This window comes from Globicephala melas, chromosome 6 (assembly GCF_963455315.2).
Source record: "Globicephala melas chromosome 6, mGloMel1.2, whole genome shotgun sequence".
Taxonomy (NCBI): domain Eukaryota; kingdom Metazoa; phylum Chordata; class Mammalia; order Artiodactyla; family Delphinidae; genus Globicephala; species Globicephala melas.
Genome location: NC_083319.1, coordinates 107,557,168 through 107,578,873, shown reverse-complemented (window position 1 = coordinate 107,578,873; position 21,706 = coordinate 107,557,168). Strand labels below are relative to the sequence as shown.

General features: G+C 45.1%; 1 protein-coding gene across 1 annotated transcript; it reads right to left on the bottom strand.

Moving 5' to 3' along the window:
- Positions 1–522: 522 nt before the first annotated feature.
- On the bottom strand, positions 523–21,016 carry LOC115864957 (L-threonine 3-dehydrogenase, mitochondrial). Its single transcript, XM_030879182.2, has 9 exons — positions 20,902–21,016; positions 11,967–12,164; positions 10,359–10,401; positions 9,636–9,706; positions 7,930–8,079; positions 7,662–7,834; positions 6,594–6,684; positions 3,911–4,180; positions 523–3,340 (listed from the first exon to the last, which is right to left on the bottom strand). Exons 2-9 carry the CDS (start codon positions 12,148–12,150, stop codon positions 3,201–3,203), a joined length of 1,122 nt encoding a protein of 373 aa, XP_030735042.1. The 5' UTR covers positions 12,151–12,164; positions 20,902–21,016; the 3' UTR covers positions 523–3,200.
- Between the last annotated feature and the right edge of the window lie 690 nt (positions 21,017–21,706).

The window sequence follows — 21,706 nt, the reverse complement described above, 5'->3', positions numbered from 1 at the left end:
AATTCTTAATAGAAACATTTTTAAGTTAAAAAAATTTTAAATGCTTCTTGAAAACACTCATGCCCTTACCATAAAATACAATAACAAATTGGCAATTTGGCCTATATGAGTTAAAAAAAAAATAGTATTAGCACCCATCCCCTTCTACAGTAAGTATCCTAAATGGTGCAATCGTATTCATTGCCCAGAGCCTGCTTCTCGATTTTAAACAGTACACCTTGACGGCAGCCATGGGCTGTGCTGTTTGTGGAGTGACACAAAGGCGCGTCACGGCAATGCCACATAGAAAACACACCAGCAGATCTAGTAACCACACTGGTAGCCTGTAGAAATCTTCAGGATGAAAAACATCAGAGCAAGGTCAAGCTTTGTATTCCTCTTTATTTAAAAATCAAAAAACTATTTTTGCGATGCAACCCACACTTTCCCCTTCTAAGTAGCTTTTCAGATCACTTTCAAATTAACTACAAAAAACCCTTTCTCCCAACAGAAAGGAAAGCTTTTATAGTAAAGTATTGAGTCATCTCCTGGGATCCCAAGATATGCACCTGATATTGAGTATCTGGATAGAAAGGGCAACTCTAATTTTAATCTTAAAGTGCAAAGCTGTCAGTGACTAAGAATCACCAATGTAATTTGAAGGATTCATTTGTTCTTTTATGCTTCTTTGAGGTTCTTCCGGAGGTGCATTTATAGATTTAGAAGGATTAAAGGAAGCCATTCTAGAACAAATCCCTCCAGAGGGCCCCAATTACAAGGTCATGCGAGGAACCTGGTGGAAACTCTGGAAGACTAGGGTCTAAGAGACAAAGGGTCATTCAATTCAGTTGCTTCTTCCCTTCACATGGAAGGAGGGAATTAATTTCTGTTCCTTTAAGGTAATTGAGAATAAATTAAGAGAACAACTGTTTTTCAAACTGAACGATTAGAAATAGTTTCTAATGAGCTTCAAAACCAAATTATCTACTCAAGTATTCATAACAGCATTTATTCCTAAAAACTAAAAAAAGTGCAAATAACCTAAACATTTCTCAGCTGATGAACTGACAAAACAATGTCATACATTCACACAACGGAACACTGTTTAGCCATGAAATAAAGCATTGACACATGCTACAACATGGATGAACCTTGAAAACATTATGCTAAATTAAAGAAGCCATTCACAAAAGACCACATATTGTATGATTCCACTTATGTGACATATCCAGAAAGACAAATCCATAGACACAGAAAGTAAATTAGTAGTGGTGTAGGCTGGGGAAGGATTTTTTGTGAGATGCTGAAATGGCCTAAGATTAGATTATAGTGACGGTTGCACGATTCTGAATATACTGCAAAATCACCAAACTGCAATCTTTAAATGAGTGAATTTTATGGTATGGGAAACATATCTCAATAAAGTTGTAAAAAGAAAAAAAAAGACCGTAACACTAGCTGTTTGGTTTTAGCAAATCAAACATACAAATGTAAGCTTAATTATACTAAGTAGGGAAGGAAACTGTATCAACATAACTATTAAATAATTATCTAGAAGTTCAAATCCAATTACGCCTCAAAAGAAAACAATTCACGCTTCTACCGAGCAGTTACAAGTTCCAAATACATAACACTGTCATTAAGCAGATAGTAGAAATGCCTTTTAATCCTTGACAGCTGTGTCCATGAGATCCGTGATCGACTGACTGGAGTTTCACTTTCCAGTGATTTCAGGGGCAGCACATCCTGAGGTAGCTGGAGAAAGTAAGTCTATATATTTAGACAGTAACTGCTTCAGAGGGTTAGCGTAGCTTTTCTGAAGGCTCACCTAAGAGTGTATAGAAAGGCTGTAGTAAGGAAGCTCTCTTTAGAAAATCGTGTTTGGGATTGGTCTAAATTAGGGGGCCGAAGCTGGAAGAGAATAACCAGTGGTCCTTCGAGATTCCCATCTCTATCAATTGAATCCACCTGAAGGGGTACAGCCCAGAAATCTGTATATTTAGACAAGCTCCTCCGGAGGCTGACATGGCAGGTAAGGGATCACAGTCCCGGTCAGCACCCCTCAGCTCACCAAAAGGAAGGCAATTAAAGTAAGAGGTGCTCCCCTTTACTAGTTAGATCATCTCTTTTCTTTCTTTTCTTTTTTAAAAATTTTATTTATTTATTTTTGGCCACGCTGTGTGGCATATGGGATCTTAGTTTCCTGACCAGGGATTGAACCTGCGCCCCCTGCATTGGGAGCGTGGAGTCCTAACCACTGGACCGCCAGGGAAGTCCCCTAGATCATCTCTTGATATTCTTAGTTTCCTACCAGTATATCTTCTTACAGACAAATAAATTAGAAGTGATCATTTTTGACACATTAAAAATCTCTTGAACAGGGACTTCCCTGGTGGTGCAGTAGTTAAGAATCTGCCTGCCAGTGCAGGGGACACGGGTTTGAGCCCTGGTCCGGAAGATCCCACACGCCGCGGAGCAACTAAGCCCGTGTGCCACAACTACTGAGCCTGCGCTCTAGAGCCCGCGAGCCACAACTACTGAGCCCGTGCACCTAGAGCCTGTGCTGTGCAACAAGAGAAGCCACCGCAAGGAGAAGGCTGTGCACCGCAACGAAGAGTAGCCCCCGCTTACCGCAACTGGAGAAAGCCTGCACGCGGCGACGAAGACCCAACACAGCCAAAAATCAATCAATCAATCAATGAATCTCTTGAACGTTGTGAACATGGGATTAATACATCAGGCATTTTTTATGTTCTGATGGGATAGCAAAGAATTCTTTTAAAATGGGAGATTATCTTTGATAGTCTTTAAAATGTAATCTTCGGTCTTAGTCAAGAGAATAATGGAGTCTTAGGAGCGATATTTAAGTTTAATTTAATACAAACATCACATACTTCAACCTTCTCGGAAATGGTTCCTTCATCTTAACTAAGGAAATGGAAAACTATTATGACTTAAGTGTTCATTCTGTGATTTGTGTGTTTGGACAAGCTTAGGCAGACAGCAAAGGCTCCAGAGGTCCTGCCACCAATCCTACAGCATTGGGAAAACGCTAAAGCCAAGTCAATTCTCCATCTGGCAGTTCCATATGAGCTGCGAAAATAGTCCAGTTAGTCCTTCAACTCCACATCATCTAGATTCCTCGGGGTCTGGAATCTCGGGGTTATTTTGACTTTCCCTGGACAGCCTCCCAGGACTCACGAGCTCTTCCTCTGGCCCCTTCAGTTAGCCTGGGCAACTCTGCTCTCGGAACCGTGGAAGTTCAACATCGTCGTCACCAGCTCCGGGAGGTCAAAATCGTGCTTCCACCCCCAGTCCTTCCGGGCGTTGCTATCATCAAAGTTCATTGGCCAACTATCGGCTAGGACAAGATATGGAAGAGGAGCTTAAGTTATTCAGGCTCTAGATTTGCAAAAAGGTCTAGAACATTTTAAATAAAGGATTATCATCCACGAAAGAAACGTCCTATTTGAAATCCCCCCTTGAGCAGAGCAGAGCAGCTATTATGGGCACACACACAGTCACCTTCTTAGATTAGAAGTCTGTCACCTCGGAGGAAAGTCTCATGCAGACCTGTAAGGTGGGGCTGCTGTGCTCAGATGGCACTCACACAGGGGCACAGTCACAGCCTTTGAGAACCCAGGGCTGCTCTCCTACTACACCTGCTGGTTTTACGTTTAAACTGGCAAATGGTGAAGTGAGAACAAGCTGTTTATTTGGACGGTTCTAGTTCACCCCCTTTAGACATCATTTCCCAAAACCGCAGCATCTGCTGGCTCTGGTGCCACAGCAGCTCCTTCTCCAGAAGGTGTCGGGCCCCTTGGGAAGGTGCTGAGCTCTCCTTATCTTCCTCCGTTTATGTTCTCAAGGACTCGTGGGGCGGCCTGAAGCTTAATTTTGGCTTTGAGGGGTTCTGCAATGTTGTACCAACCTATGGCCTGTCGGACGGGATCCACGTTGTAGGTGATCTGGAATTCTGGAACGTGCTTGAGAATCTCCTGGGCCAGCTCCGCGGGGGTGAAGCTCATGGCATTGACATTGTAAGTCCTCATGGAGAGGGACTCTGCTGGGGCCTCCATGACCTCCAGGGTGGCCCGGAGGCAGTCATCAATATACATCATCGGGAGTCTCGTGCTGGGTTTCAGGTTGCACTCAAATCTGCCATTCTTGACGGCGTCATGGAAAATCTGGACGGCGTAGTCTGAAAGAGAATCTGGTCTGTGGGTCTTCTCATAACAAAATGGTGAGTGAACCTCTTGCATTAAGGCAGTGGTTCTCAGACGTCTTAGTCTCAGGACCCCTTTATGTGCTTAAAAATCACTGAGGATCCCCAAAGAGGTTTCATGAAGGTGAGCTGTAGCAACAGCTACTATATCACAAATCAACTGAGAATTAAAAAAAAATTTCTGCATTTTAAAATGACAATAATAAACCCACACATTCACATGTATAATATTTTATGTGAAAAAGAACGCATTTTCCAAACAAGAGAAAATTTAGTGAGAAGAACAGCGTGTTTTACATTTTGAAAACCTCTCTACTGTCTTAATGGGCGACAGCGGGAATCTCTGCTTCTGTGTTCAGTCCACTGCGCTACACACAACATGTAGCCTCTGAAAAACTCCACGGTGTCCTTGTAAAGGAGAGTGAAAAGGGCAAATAACATCTTAGTACTGATAGGAAAATTGTTTTGACCTCCTGGACCCCTTGAAAGGGTCTCAAGGATTCCTAGGGGTTCCTAGTGCATACTTGGAGATGCATCACATTAAGGCAAAATTTTTTAAAGTAACCAAAACCTATTTTAAAATCTCTCAAATTTTCATTGAAGATATTCAAAGAAATGGGAAGATATCCCATGCTCTTGGACTGGAAGAATTAGTATTGTTAAAATGGACATACACCCAAAGCTCTCTACAGACTTACTGCAATTCCTATCAAATTACCCATGACACTTTTCACAGAACTAGAAGAAATAACCCTAAAAGTTATATGGAGCCACGAGAGACTCAGAATTGCCAAAGCGACCCCAAGGAAAAAGAAAGAAGCTGGAGGCACGACCCTCTCGGACTTCAGACAATACTACAAATCTACAGTAAAAAACCCCTTGGATTTTGTCAAGTATCTTTTACACTGTATCTCAGAAGCCCTCATATGGGAGGGATCTCTAATGTGGGAGTTACTGAATATAACACATGCTCAAGTCCAAAATGATAACAACAACAGTGTGGAAACGGTAGGGAGGGTCCTCAAAAAAACTAAAAATAGAACCACCATATGACCTGGGTACATATTCGAAGAAAATGAAAACACCAATTCGAAAAGATACACGCAGCCCAATGTCCCTTGCGGCACTATTTACAATAGCCAAGACATGGAAGCAACCTAAGTGTCCATCGACAGATGAATGGATAAAGAAGATGTGACACAACGTGTATATATATATATATATATATATATATACACACACACACACACACACACACACACACAATGAAATACTACTCACTCATAAAAAAGAATGAAAATTTGCCATATGCAACAACATGGATGAACTTGGAAGGTATTTTGCTTAGTGAAATAAGTCAGAGAAAAACAAATAAATGATATCACTTATATGTGGGATCTAAAAAATAAACAGACTAGTGAATACAACAGAAAAGAAACAGACTCCCAGACATAGAGAACAGACTAGTGGTTACCAGTAGGGAGAGGGAAGTGGGGAAGGGCAAGACAGGGGTAGCGGATTAAGAGGTACAAACTACTATGCAGAAACCAAATAAGCTACAAGGATACATTGTACAGACAAGGGAATCTAGCCAATATTTTATAACTATAAATGGAATACAACCTTTAAAAACCGTGAATCACTATGTTGTACACCTGAAACGTATACAATATCGTAAATTCACTATTCCTCGGTAAAAGAAAAAAGAAAAAAATGAAGTTAAGCAGGCCTGGTGCTCCAGTCACCAATGAATAATACAGGCTCCTAAACAGACAAGTAACCGACGGCACTAGAGATGAGCAGTGACCCACTCTCATTTGGGGGCAAGCTTTTCTGAAATAAACGCTAAGACAATTCGGATAAACAGCAATAGGCACAATGACAAGAGCGGCGGGAGCAACGCTTATGTTCTTTCTGAAGATGCAGAGTCCATTTTAATAGAACTCTCTGTACGAAGAAACAAAGGTAGATTCAAAGAAAGAGGCTTTTCTTTTCTGGCCGCACCACGCGGCTTGTGGGATCTTAGTTCCCCGACCAGGGATTGAACCCAGGCCCACAGCAGCGAAAGCGCCGAGCCCTAACCACTGGACCGCCGGGGAATTCCCAAGAGGTGATTTCTCATTTGGTGTCTTCCTACATTGTGGGTAACAAATTCGAATGTCAGTTTGACTCCGGCACTGTGGGTGGCCAATCCCACTGGACTTACAGCATCGGCATGAGTTTAAGTTTAAGTCAGTAGGGTTCAATGAGCTTCTCAGATGCACTTCCCAGAAAGGATGCAAAAACTCCGGTCAGCATACGACTAAAAAGACAACAGATCCATCTCCACTCTGCCCGGCCATTAGAAAGCTTATCTTATGTGAAAAAAGAATTCGAAAATAACACTTACCAGTCGTTCCTCCTCCAGGCTGGGAGTCAGCAGAAATGATTCCAGGATATCTCAGGCATCGGAAATCTAACCCATACCGGTAATAATAATACTACAAAAAAGAGAAAACTTACTTTAAAAAGAATCTTTTAAATCAGGTAGAGCAATGCAAAGAAATAACAGCCTTCTCCTGAAACTTCATCCCATACAGTCATATTAAAATCCTCGTAGAACTTCCCTGGGGGTCCAGTGGTCAAGACTCTGTGCTCCCAATGCAGGGGGCACAGGTTCAATCCCTGGTCAGGGAACTAGATCCCACATGCTGCAACCAAAAAAAAAAAAAAAAAAAGATGTTGCAACGAAGATCCCGCGCAGCCAAATAAATATTTTTTAAGTGAAAAAAATAAATAAAAATAAATCCTCCTCAAGGAAATGAAGGCTCTAGAATTGCTAACAGTCACTCATTTTTCTTTAACAAATAACCCTGAAGTTTTTATCTTCAAAGAATCGTCATTCTGCTGATAACATCACTAGGCGACACTGTAAATAACAGATCAGCCGAGAGTAAGGATTTCCAGCCTTTCTTTGGAAGGGAGACCCTGCACACAGTCCTGAACAAATCTCCACAAGCCTGTCCTGCGGTGCAGTGCGGGGAGGAGTATAGGGAAAGATGGTGACTGTGATATATTAGACGAAGGATCAGAAACCGGCTAAAATGTGCTATAGAGTTATAAAGACAAAGCGTATTAAAAAATAAAACCAAAAAGACGTCTGAGGTTATTTTAAAATTACCTCTGATAACTACCAATATTGGGAACCTGAAAGAACAGTGCAGTACAAATAAGATGGGCAGCAAACCAAAGACGGGGTGCCGTTCGAGGGGCGTGTACGAAGTGTTGTGTTAGCACAGGACTGAGGATTCCTCTGGAGCTGTCGGTACTGACCACTTGGCAAACACACTCAGTCCCCGAGCATTTCTGGGGGCAGAGATTAAGGGAGGGAGAGAGTCCCCTCCAAGGATGAACCAGCAGGTGTTTGAGGCAGAAACAGAAAAGGAAACACTGCGTCATCTTGCCAAGTGATGCTTACCTCGCCCATGAGCTCCGCGTGGACCTTGGACACCCCGTAGATAGTCCTGGGTCTCTGGATACAGAGATCGGGGGTTGGGTTCCGCGGAGAAGTAGGTCCAAACGCCCCGATGGTGCTTGGCACAAACAATCGCAGACCGTGCTCCTCGGCAACGTCCAGGACATTGTGCAGTCCTGAAACAAGCAGATGTCGTAAACTGGGAAACCTCTTCCCAAAGAACTGGGAAATCTGGCAGACGGGTCATCTGGGGCAAGATCCAGAGACTCACCAGTGATGTTCACAGCTCTGGCCAGGGACACGTTTGCTTCTCCCACTGCACTGAGCAGAGCGCTGTAATGAAACAGCCAGGTGACACGGTTGTTCACCACGATCTCCCGCAGATTCTTGTAATCCAGGATGTCGGAATAAATAAACGGGCCTGCAAGGAGCAGTGAAACCAGGAAGTAAAAGAGTTCCGAGCTTGAAAAGCTCAACAGATCTTTTCCCCTCCCCCGCTGACTTTGAATTCCACTGGTACCGACTTGATAACAACAACTTGGACACTCCCCAGCACTTTCCTTACGGAGAATAACAAATCCCAGCCACCCCACGGCTAACAGCAGCTAATGCTTATACAGGGCACACACCTGCTGGGTGCTGTTCTAAGGGCTTTCTGTATGTTTAACTCTCACAGCCTTCGAGGCGGATATTTTGTTGATGAGGAAACTGAGGCATAGAGAGGTTAAGTAGCTTGCCAGTATCAAACAGAATAAAATTAAGAACTGGAGTAATGACCAGGCAACTGGCTTGAGTTGCCAAACCTATAGGCACACAGAGATTTCACCCTGCTTAAAAGTTGCATAGGGCTTCCCTGGTGGCGCAGTGGTTGAGAATCTGCCTGCCAATGCAGGGGACACAGGTTCGAGCCCTGGTCTGGGAAGATCCCACATGCCGCGGAGCAACTAGGCCCGTGAGCCACAACTACTGAGCCTGTGCGTCTGGAGCCTGTGCTCCCCAACGAGAGGCCGCGACAGTGAGAGGCCTGTGCACCGCAATGAAGAGTGGCCCCCGCTCGCCACAACTAGAGAAAGCCCTCGCACAGAAACGAAGACCCAACACAGCAAAAATAAATAAATAAATAGTGTTCCCTTTTTTAAAAAAAAAAAAGTTGCATAGTTTAGGACTTCCCTGGTGGTCCAGTGGTTAAGACTCTGCGCTTCCAGTGCAGGGGGCACAGGTCAATCCCTGGTTGGGGAGGATCCGCATGCCGCGTGGTGCAGCAAAAAAAAAAAAAAAAAAAGTTGCATATTTTAAAGGAATAGAGAAATGGGTTTACAAAAACAAAAAACCCACCATGGTATAAAAGAACTATAAATTAAGAGTTCACCACACCTGGTTAGGCTAGAGGCAGAGCCGATGTTTTGTGCCAATTTCCCCCACTTTCAGCAAATTACCGCTCTTCCCCATGGTAAACAGCAAAAGGCTGACACAGAACCAGGAAGGACTGGAATTATAAAAACATCTTTGAGGTGTAGACAACCTGACTAGAGGAGTCTGGGGTCTGTGTGTGTGCACAGTAGTTTAAGAACAAGTTCACGTTGAAATATGTGGATTAATTTCTCCAAAATTTAAAGTTCCTTTCCCTCATTTCAGAACTTGATTTTTGTTTGCTTTCTCTCTGAGCTAAGTTCACTAAAACTCTGAAAGACAGGAATCAGTTTTATCCCACAGATACTGCTCCAAATAATATCCAAAGATACTATTCCCACAACTTCATGTCAAGGTCTGAAGAACTCTCCTGTCCTTGGATCCCTTGAACAAGCAGTAGCTGTACCGTAGGCTTTTTACAGAACTAATGAGGACAAAACCATGAAACATTTTTAAGTGGCACAGGTGTGCCTCAAATACTCCTCTTTCTTTAATTCACAAGCCTGGTTATGAGCGGTGACACCGATTCTGGGAGCTGCCTCTCTACCTGCTCTGTGAGCCTCTTACCACTAAGGAAGACGTGCTCAGGGGGCTTCCGAATGTCAGACAGAATCACGTTGTCCTTCCCAAATCGTTTCCTAAAGGGAAAATCAAACACACGAGTTGGTACACGGAGGACATAACAGGTCCTATGAAAACAGTCTTTCCAACAGGAACTGTCATGTCCCGTCAGCCTCCAAATCCCTCCTCTTCACACCTTTCTTCCCTCTTGTCCTCAACTCACAGCCCTGCAGTTGCAGGCACACTCAGGGCTGCACCTCCTGCTTCTACCTCAGCCCATTATCATCCCGGTATCTGTCACCAATTTCTTCCCAGTGCCCCTGAGTTTTTCCCTTTGCCTCCCCGTTCTTCTCTCCTCTTATCCTTTTATCCCACTCTCCAAATCCCACACTGTTCCTTTTAGTTTCTACACATACAATACTTCCCTCTGCCCCCAAACATCTGAAAACCAAGTGATTTACTGAGAGGCAGGTCTTACTTTGCCTAACCTAGGAAAGGCAGAGGGCGAAGGACCAGCTTGGGGGCTGCTGAGTAGAGGACCTGAAACATTGTCTGTGATATGAAGAGGCACAATGAAATGCATTCCAAACGGTCATTTACATACGATATCTTAACGTACGCAAGAGGGGAGAGAAGCAAGAGGGGAGAGAAAAGATTCAATGGTTACATGGGGCCAAAGACAAGCCCTGAAAAGCTCAGAATTTAAATGGAAACTTTGCGAGCTCTTACCTCAAAAAGCTAGCAAGCCCCACTCCAAGCTGGCCAAGACCCCCTGGATAAAGAAGAAAAAAGTGAATCTTTAATCTAAATCTAACCAATTCAATTATTCCCAGTATGTAATAATAGAAGAAAACTCCACGGGCACTCTTAGCTAACTAGATAAAGCCCCAGGTTGGTCTGATAGAACGGAATTACCTCCTCGGAGCTATGACAGAGATCGGGTACAGGTAAGATTAATTCCAGAGACAAAAGTGCTCTCCAGCACAGAGGGGCTGAGGGGAAGCCAGGGTACAGGTAAGAAGAGCAGGGCCTTCCTGACCTCCTGGTCAGGAAATCACTACGAGCTTCGCCTTTGTTATTTGATGGGCTGTGAAAATTATCTGCTACGGGTACCAGAACACTCAAAGCTAGATATAATAGTTTGATATCAACCTCTGCTGAGATTATGCAGAGCACCCTCCTTCCATTAGACCTGGAGAGGAACAGGAAGGGAGAAAGAAAGAAGGGACAAACCAAGAAGTCACCTGAAAAACGGGGCAGATATCTGGATGGGCAAGGAGCTGCTCAGAACGTTAAAGATGAGTATTACAGCATCTTAATTTGGACGCTTACAAATGCCATTGATGGAAATGGGAGAGCTAGGGGTCTGGGAACACATTCAGGGGAATACAACCCTAGATTCCATTTGGGAGAAAGTAAGAGGCAGGAAGATATGGACAGTGGGATTTCCTGTAAGCGTGTGTTAACATGGGACTGAAACCAGCCCACTGACGGTAACACTGGGCCCTGGAAGATGCTTTGTTGGTGCAGGGAGGAGGGAATCAAACACACAGACAAGAAGCTGGGAGAGCCAGGGGGAAGTGCAGAGGGAACTGGCCTCACTGGAAACCCAGTTACAGCAGGAGAGGAAGAGGAGGTGCCAGTGAAAGAAACACACACACACTGAGGAATGTAAGAAGGATAAGGACGTGAGGCCAAGGGATGAAACTCTGGCAAACAGAGGACAATAAAACACGTCAGTCAAATCAGAGGGGGGCTTGAGTCAGCTGCAAGGACTTACGGACAGATGGTCAAGTCTGCAGCGAGCAGATACAGAACCAGGTGTTGGGTGGCTACGAGGGGAGAGGGGTCAGCGGGCCAGTCTGTGGACAGTAAGCCGCAAGTGTCACGAGGTGACGGTGAGGCGTTCCTCGGGCCCTGGGCAGGCCCTGGCTATCTCTTCCATACACATGTGCAGGAACTGCCTGGCCTGAGAAGGCTGGCCAAGGAAAGACGCGCCTGATTCCAGAGGCCACGTTCTACCCACACACCTTGGCTCCCAGGCCCTTCCTCGCAGGAAAGGGGAACTGAGTCGCACAGCAGCTTTTTGGGCCTCTTCAGGTTCCCAGATCCTCCCTTCAGACAATAAAAGATTTGGGCAGGGAAACCAAGCCCTGGCAACAGCGGCAAAATAAGGACAGGGGACTTGTGCTATTTCGGAGGGAGCCAGGAGTGGAAAAGGGAGTTTCTGATTAATAAGTGTTACCTGGCGGCATGTTAGACATTCCAATAATAAATACACTGGCACACAAAGAAAATAACAAAGCCACAAATGTGGAAAAAAGAAAAAAACCCAACCTGTAATTAAGACGCGCGGTTGGTCTGCTTCAGAGAACGAGGTAGAGTGGTAGTTGGCATCCGCTGGAATCTGCTGAGGGGAGGTGCCCAGAAACCGGCTGGGCAGGACAGGAGCCTGGCAGCCACAGGCCGGTCTCTGTAGCATCCGGCTGGCAACCCGCCACAGCATCCAAACGACCGGCATGATCTCTGCAGACACTGCAACACGAAAGGAGCAGAGCTGAGAAAAGATACAAGCACCCCCCCCAATGTTCACTGCAGCGCTATTTATACTAGGCAAGACATGGAACCTAAGAGTCCACCAACAGATGAATATGGATAAAGAAGGTGTGTGTGTGTACATACACACACACACACACACACACACACACACTGGAATATTACTCAACCATCAAAAAGAATGAAATAATGCCATTTGCAGCAACATGGATGGACCTAGAGATTATCATACTAAGTGAAGTAAGCTAGACAAAGACAAATACCACATATCATTTATAGGTGGAATCTAAAATACGATACTAATCAACATATCTAAGAAACAAAACAGACTCACAGATATAGAGAACAGACTTGTATCGATAGTTGCCAAGGCGGGAGGCTGGGTGGGGGAGGGAAGGAATGGGAGTTTGGGATTAGCAGAGGCCAACTATTATATATAGAATGGATAAACAACAAGGTCCTACCGTATAACACGGGGAACTATATTCACTATCCTGTGACCAATCATAATGGAAAAGAATATGAAAAAGAATATATACATATCTGTATAACTGAGTCACTTTGCTGTATAGCAGAAATTGACACAACACTGTAAATCAACTATATGTCAATAAAATTTAAAAAAACAAACAAAAGAAGCAGAGTTCAGTATGTCACTGCTTACCCTCCCGACCCCTCAAAACACAAACCCTTTAACCACAACTAACACTAAGATCGCCGACTCACGAGCAAAGACACGTTCTGGATTCGTGAATCGAACTAGAGAGACTACTGACTGCGCGGACAGGGAGCCAGTCAAGAGCCCGCCCCGTGAGCCCAGCCCTGTGAAAAGGGGATAAACGTCACTGGTGCAAAGTGCAGGCAAACAAAGACTGGCCGAGATTTAGGACTGGAGCCGCACAGGGCTGACACCAACTGGGATCTAAAGTCACGGCGGAGGTTACTGCGTACAGAGCCGTCCACGACAGGAACATCATGGATCCCGCAAAGGCCTCAGATCTTCACAGCTGTAATCGTCTGTCCACGTACCATCGAGGAGCGAACAGGTCCCCGATTAAATAACACAGAGCCCTGTGACTCTCGTGCTAACTCAGATGTTATCGTTAGGATGAACCAGACTAGAAAAGCAGACAGTTAAGGTGAAAAGGCCCCCGGCAATACTGAGTAAGCTGTGACTAATTTCTGTTTCACTGCCAACTCTTTAGGAAGGATCATTTAGAAAAGCCATTTTCTCCTCTGTTCCCAGATCATGTATATTTCATTGCAGTCCAGCTCCCCTTCCTAGTCAGCTTTACCCAGGCAAGCATGTCACAAGAGCAGATCAGAGCTACTCAGTTCTAACAGCGACCTTCCTGCCCCCAGAGCTCAGGCCTTTGCACTCTGCACACTGCCCGTGGCCTCCACGTCTGTCAGCCATCAGATTTCCAACAGCACTGGTGGATGAGCCTTCAGAGCGGCCCCAGTGCCCAACCCCCTCACAAAGAAGTGGCCAGATCTCAACCATCTTCTATTTTGCATCATAAAACAAGAAAAAGTAAACCACACTTGGAGACATTTCCCATTTAGGGTCTGAACTTAGCCCCTCAACCCAGTGCCTTGAATAGGTAACAGTAATTCTAAGTTAAAACCGCCAGAGGTATCAGAAGCTTTCCTGCAATCCCTAAAATCCAGATTATACAAACAAAAGGGCAATACAGTCTGCTGAAACCCTATGCTTGAACACCCTTTTGCGAGCCACAGAGGTCTTGTTCTTTAGGACACCGAAATAAGGCGGGGCAGAGCCCCGATGGCTTCTGTCGGGTCAGGGGCTTGGCCCACCAGATCCGCAGCCTGAGACGCAGCCCCGCCAAGGTCCTGAGGCCCTGCATCCCAGCTAACTTTCCAAACAAGCAGAAGACAACCTTCTGATGGTACATCTCCGGATTGGAAGGGAGGTCGCCATAGGAGAGACCCCAGCTTTTCTTCCATCATCCCTTCAAACCATCTTTGCAGCCACTGCTGACACCCGAGACCAGGTAAGAACTTTGATTCTTAAAGTCACTTATTTCAGCAAGTTCAAGAGGATGGCGAGGAAGCCAAGAAGCAGCCAGATTTACCAGAACATCTGAAACTCAAAGACAATTCTCAGTTCCCAGAAGCAAAGTAGTGATGGCCACAGGTGAAGAAGTTCGGTTCTTTTTTCTTTTTTTTTCTTTTAAAGGTTGAAGACACTGGAGTCTGGGAAAAGGTAAACCCTGAAGACATGAAACAGGGATGTGAAATACGTACGACTCGGTTCATCTTCTCCTTCCCCAGAAGGGGAAAGCATGAAGGAGGCACAAATTCTCAATTGAATATAAAGTATTTTAGTTTAACAATGTGGACAATTCATGCTTGAGTTGGTTCTTATTCCACTACTATTACTAGCTCACATCTGATGTTCACGACAGGCCAGAGGCCTGTGAATGTCTTTCTGAATTACAGCATTTAACCATGGCAAGCACCACCCCTCTCAGGGAACCCAGTTCTTAACCGTCAAGCAGCTCTACTGTCCCTATAATGGGATTGCTTTGATTAACAATGCATGTACGTTAAAAACAAACCCAAAAAACCCTCCAACCACCTACCGCATGTAGCTTTTTCAAGTCAAGATTATTATCTTGCCACTGCCAAACTCAATTTGATACTTTTAAGGCAGCAGCTCTCAAATTTTCTGGTCTCTGGACTCTTTTACACTCTTAAAAATTGGGGACTACAGAGAGCTTTTGTTTAAGTGGGGTCTATCTAACAATGTTTGCTGTAGTAGACAACAAAACTGAGAAACATTTAACCTATGAATGAGTTCATTTAAAACCAATAAACATGTTAAAATAAACATATTTTATGAAAATAACTGTATTTTCCAAAACAAAAAATTTACTGAGTGGCACTGTTTTACATTTACTTGTCTCTTTGATGTTTTCCTTCATAGAAAACAGCTGGATTCTCACATCTGCTTCTAACTCAATCTGCTGCTTTGATTGAAGTAAATGAAGAAAATCAAGACTCAAAGCAAAGCAGTGGGGAAAGGAAGCCGTATTTTGAAAGCCTTTTCAGATAATTCTGGATACTCATCTTGGATATCCAAAACTCAACACATGCTAGTTTCTTCAAGGTTAGTTGCAACGTAGAATCTGAAGCCATTATCAGTAAACTTTTGTACCTGCTACATTAAAACCCACTGGCATATCTAATGCTTTGAACACATCTTTTTTTTTAAAGATTTTTTTGATGTGGACCATTTTTAAAGTCTTTATTGAATTTGTTACAATATTGCTTCTGTTTTATGTTTTGGTTTTTTGGCTGCAAGACATGCAGGAATCTTAGCTCCCGGACCAGGGATTGAACCTGCACCCCCTTCACTGGAAGGCAAAGTCATAGCCACTGGTCCGCCAGGGAAATCCCTTGAACACATCTTTTACTCCTGCATGGTTTTGTAATTTCATACATTGTTTTTTGGAAAATATTGGTTCAGTAAGTTATGCAGAGCTTCCAACTGTTAACACACTTCACTGTACAATACCCAAAAGTCATACTGGTTGCTATCACTGATCTCATCAGAAAATTCCTAAGTATTGGGAAGCTGTCAAATTCACGGTAGTGGATACAACTTAACTTGCAACAAATACCTTGGCAGGATTGCTTGGTTCATTCTTTTAAGAAAATGTGTGCCGATTATCCAGGTATGAATAACCATCGTTTGTCAGTCATTCTTTCAAGCAAAAATGGTTCTCTATGAAAAACAGGGACCAGTTCAGCTCACAATTCAATCACACAAAACGCCTTCTCTCAAGACAACCATCATATTTCAATATGGAACAAGTACATCCACTTACCACATGACACGTTAAAAAGATGTCTCTAGGGTCAAGATTTAATAAAATCAGTCATTTCTACTGCTTCATAAAGGGCATTCTTAAGTAAAGCTTTCCATTTTTTAACTTTATTTTTCACTGGAAGTACATGGCAGTGAAGAATACCATGACTTCTAGTACCACTTAGTGCCACTGCCTTGATTCCTGCAAAGGCACCAGTACTTTTAGCAGGTGTGACCTGTGCACCGTCAGTGCAAATTCAACACAGTTGTTCCGGAATAAACCATGAAATTCAAAAAAGTTATTCCACACTGAATACTTTGGCACTATTTGTGTTTTCTGTCAAACGTTCACCAAAAAGATATTCTTTGATAATTGCTTTGGCGCTGATACCAGATAAATACAAACAAAATGGTAAGTGCAGCCATGACTACAAATTCTTCCATTTGTAAGGAAAAAATACCCTTCTCTGTCAAGATACCAAACTAGTCTTCATGTTTGCAGCTAAATCTTTAATTTGACAAGTTACTGTATTATTAGAAAGTGGCAGTGCTATTATTTCTTTCAATGCTTTTTCATCCAAACAAGGTTTTATTGTATGTTTCTCCAGCCACTGCAATTTGATAACCTATCTTAATAGCTTTTTCTTTTCTAGTTTGGAAAGCTGTACCAAATAATTTTTGGTTTTTAAAGAGCTCATCATATCTACATTTAATTCATTTGTTTTATTTTTCTTCAGATGATGAATGGTTGGTCTAAGAATAATGCTATTGCGACCAAAATACTATTCAAAAAAGTTCTGTGGCATCAGACACATATGGTAAATTTCTGACATCCGTAAAACTTGACGAAAGCCTTCATATTTTTATGTATTATTTAGTTCTGCACATTTATTTGGAGTAAATTCCTCTTTTCATGAGTCAGAGAACTCCGTTATGTCATTGTTTCATTTTTTTTTCAGCATTTATACACATGGTACAGCTATGAGTTGAAAAAAATCGAGTGTTCTAATATCCCCCTTTTTAAACCATTGATCTATCCTTAAATATAAAAAAAATATAAATTAATATCCTTTTATGTTAGAATAAAATATTAAGTTCAAAAGAATTTTTATACCATTTAAAATTTTAGAAAAGTTTTAAAATCAAGACTATAAACTTTTTGTTCTTTTTCCATATACCCACAAGACTCAATTTAGGGATTTCAAAGTAATGACTTATTAAAAGAAAACAGGCCCCAGAGATGACAGCAGCTATAACTGCAGGTAGCTAGTAAGAATGCAAAGAAGTACTAAGAACAAACAGAGTTCATCTCTGAAAATGTACATATTTATACTCTAAGCCTACTATCCTTAGAAGATTCTAGAAACACAAGAGTACACAAGCACACATCTCATTAGCCATCAGAGGAAAAGCTCATCACAAGCCATTTGGCCTCTAGAAAACTCCACCATACACCTGAGAGAGAAAGAATGAAAAAGGCAGTCTCTTAGTATTTTTTTTTAAATAGCCTTGACCTCATGGACCCTACAGAGGTCTCAAGGAACCCCAGGGCTCCCCCAGATCACACTTGAGAACAGCTGTTCTAAAGTAAAACTTGCTTTGCCAAGCTAGTTATTAAACTTATACAGGGGAACCGTCCAAGATGACTGAAGATCAGATGAGAGTCCATAGACCTTCTCCCCTAAGCACCTTGCTTACTTTGACTCCAAGGGATGAAAAAGAAACTGGCCAACAGACATTCCTCCTTAAATAATGGAGCGTCTCCCCGGCCCAAGCCTCCGTTACATGACTCTTCCCATCTCCCGGCATTTACCCTTTCTGCACTTACCAGAGCAGAACTCTAAGAAAGCAGTGGTGTCAGGAAGACGGTGGGGGTGATAGAGATACAGACTCAGAGCCCAACTGGCCTTGACTGCTTGGATGTGGGGCAACTTGTGAAGGAATGGAGGAGAATAACACAGCCTTCCAAGTTGTGCTGCTGTAAGCACGGGCTTTCTGGAGGAGCAGGTCAGGTAAGAAGACAAACGAGCTTGGTTTTGGACATGTTGGTTTTAGGTGCCAGGAGCCAGTATGGCTGCCTTTCCCATGGAGCTGTGAGTCCCACTGAGCAGTTCCTAGCAGTGCCCGATGCATGTCAGAACTCAACCACCATGTCAAACAGGTAGGCAGGAAGAAGAAACCAAGAAATAACAGGGGTTTGTCTACATCACAATAAACAGAATGTCCCCTGTTGTCAGAAAACATGACTTCTGTTTCCTGGGGAACAAAACCTGAATTCAATTGCGATTGCTCTGAAGACAGATACTTTTATTTCAGAAATATTCAAAGAAACTCCAATTTGAAATATTGAAAACCAACGAAATAGGCCCTTTCCCTGAGAATGCGCCATCAGTTTCCCTTAATATTCTTGCTGTCTTGTGTTTTCCCCAGATTTCTAGCTCTAATCATCCTTAGCCACGGAGACAGTAAATAAAGATGTATTAACGTCTCCAGCACATTTAGCCTGAAGCTAAAAGCATCCAGCCTCCAACAGAGGAATGGAGAAAGAAAATGTGGTATATACAGACAATGGCATATTACTCAGACTTGAAATAGGAGATCCCGTCACATGCAGCAACATGGATGAACCTGGAGGACATTATGCTGAGTGAAATGAACTGGTCACAAAAGGCCAAATGTGGGCTTCCCTGGTGGCACCGTGGTTAAGAATCCACCTGCCAGTGCGGGGGACGTGCGTTCGACCCCTGGTCCGGGAAGATCCCACATGCTGCGGAGCAACTAAGCCCGTGCGCCACAACTACTGAGCCTGCGCTCTAGAGCCCGTGCTCCACAACTACTGAGCCCACGTGCCTAGAGCCCGTGCTCTGCGACAAGAGAAGCCACAGCAATGGGAAGCCCGCGCACCGCAACGGAGAGTAGCCCCCGCTCGCCGAAAGCTGCACGCAGCAACAAAGACCCAATGCAGCCAAAAATAAATAAATTTATATTTAAAAAGGCCAAATACAGTATGATTCCATTCACATGAGTTATACCAGTTATCTAAAGTAATCCAAAAAATCACAGAAACAGGAAGTAGAAAGGTAGTTGCCAAGGGGTGGGAACAAGGGGGAGGGGATACGAGTATTCAATTAACAGGCATAGCTTCAGTTTTGCAGGATAAAAAAGTTCTAGAGATCCACTGTGAATATACCTGACGGTACTGAACTGTACTCTTAAAAATGGTTAAGATGGTAAATTTTGTGATGTAATTGAAGCCACAACTTAAATTTTTAAAAAAATCCAGCCCCAAGAAATGGTCAGTGCATACATATACTACTGAGGAGCTAGAAGATTCTCCCAGTGGAGATCAACGCCACCCCAGAGACCCATCAAACCCCCGTCCCGTCCAAACTCCCCAGCCCTTGTCTCACCGAACCCCCTAAATGGTTCTTTTCCCTGTGCTTATAAACCTGCTGAAACCTATTATTCTCCTCCAGCCTTTACCTTTCCTTCCCATCTCAAGGATCTCCAGAGAGTTCCCTGCCTCTCCAAGTGGGGCCTCTTACTCTGCATCCAGTGGAACTGCTTTCACCAAAGGTCAGTCACTGCCCAGTTGACAACTTCCTGGCCCCGGAGAAGTTGTTAATAACGCTTCTAAGGACTAATAACGCTTCTAAGACACATTTGCAAGGCAGTCTCCGCTTTACATCCTCCAGTTCATTAAATCATAAAAGCAAACGTGTCCTCTTCCTAGTAATGACCCAAGGAAAAATCAGGCACCTCAACTACTGAGCGCTGACGAAGCACCTGCTTTCCTGAACTCTTATTTAAGCCTCAGAGTAACTCTGAAGCTGGGATCTTTTCTCCATTTTGCAGAAGGAATTTTGACCCACCCAAGGTCGGGCAGATACTAATTACCAAAAGGAGGGGTTGCAAACCAGGTCCGTTGAGTCTCAAACCCTCCTTCCATCACCCCCACTCTTCTCCCTCAAGAGAAGAGATAACATCAGGTACCTAAGAGAGAGGACAGAGGAAACATCCTCGTGGTGGCGCAGGGGGCACCTTCCCCGCCGCCCCTCCTCCCCTACAGCTCGGTTACTCCTCCTCACCGCTCCCCAGGAGGACAGCACCCTCGAGCCGAGGGCGTTCAAGGCCAGACACGGCCCTCCCTCGCCCGCCGTGCGAGCCTGCGTACACTACCTCGCCAAACCTCAAGTCTCCCCATCCTTAGAAAAGGGGAAAATGATCGGACCACCACATTAGACTGCTGGGAGGATTTAATAAAAGCAATTTAGAAAAGCACTTAGCAAACTGCTCAGTCAGTGTAGAGACTCCATCAACCAGCTGGTAAAGTCTAGACTTAAGGTGGGGTTGATCCGAAAGCCAGAAAGGGTCGGAGGAATAAATCCCGGAGCTCTCAGTGTGAGCTACATAGAGGGTTTTAGAGGGAGATCTGGCTTCGCGGAGCGGGCGCCCCCATACTCCCTATTACGCGCGCCGGCCCGGGAAAGGGAACCCAAGAAGACGCGGGGACTTGGGCCGCACGCGGGTCTCCGGCTTCCGCCTCCCTGCATGGCTGGATAAACCGGTTTTATGAGAACAGCCGCTCCCGCCCCTATTCTCTGGCAGGGTGTGCCCTTCAGAAAAGTAGGAAGGGCCGGGCCGCACCTGGCGACCCCAGCAGTGGCCCGGCCCTCCCCCGGCCTCCCAGCTCCGCGGCGACTGCTGGGGACCCCCGCTCGCGCTCGGGATCGCTGGGTCTCCAGTCCCGCGCCGCGTCACACCGATGGGGCCAGCGGGGGCCATGTGGTCAAGAGGACCTGCACAGTCAGCCTCGGTTCTGAAGAGGCTCAGCCCCCGGGGTCAGCCGCCGGGGAAGCATCCGGCCGCCTCCGCACTGACCTTCCGACGCAGCCGCCCAGAGATGCCGCGCTGTTGCGGCGCCGGAGCTGGAGCTGCAGCTGCACGTGGCCAGAAGTCCGGGAGCGCGGAACAGAAACTAGAGCTCAGCGCGCGCGGCGCCTTTATAGTCTCTGCCCACAATCCCGCCCCCTGGCGCACCAATCCCCTTCTTCGGTCCGGGCCGCCCTGGCTTGGGCGTCGGATCACCAAGTGGGAGGGCGTCGGTTGCCATGGTAACCCTCCCCGAGGGTCCCAGTAGTGTTCCTGGCGTCTCACGCCCCTCACGCGGGCTCCGCCTCCGACCCATTTCGGGAGAGCTCGCAGAAGGCTAGGGACGCGTTCGAGCCCAGCGTGCGGCGTCCCCGGCAGCGGCAGAGCCAGCCCGCAGGTCTTCGCGTGGGACTGTCCAGGTGGGGACAGCTCAAGGGCCTCCCAACACAAGGGGCCCGGAGCCCCAGAGCACTGGTCCGTGCTGGCGTTTAGCGGCTCAGCCGTGGACTTGAGGAGGAATGCGGGACGCGAAGGGAAAGCTGGAAGGATTGGCAGGGGAAATAGCTCCGGACCGGGGTCAGGAGATACGGTACAAAGAGACCTTGAGAGGGTCATTTCATCTTGGTTTCCCACATGGGAAATATCGCTGTGAAATTAGATGACCTCCAAGGCCACCGGACCAGCAGAGTCAGCATCACCTAGGAGCTTGTTGGAAATGCAGATTTGAGCCTGCACCCCAGACCTGCTGAGTCAGAATCTCTGCGTTGGGGCCCTGTGAGCGGTGCTTTAACAAGCCCTCCAGGTGATGATGATC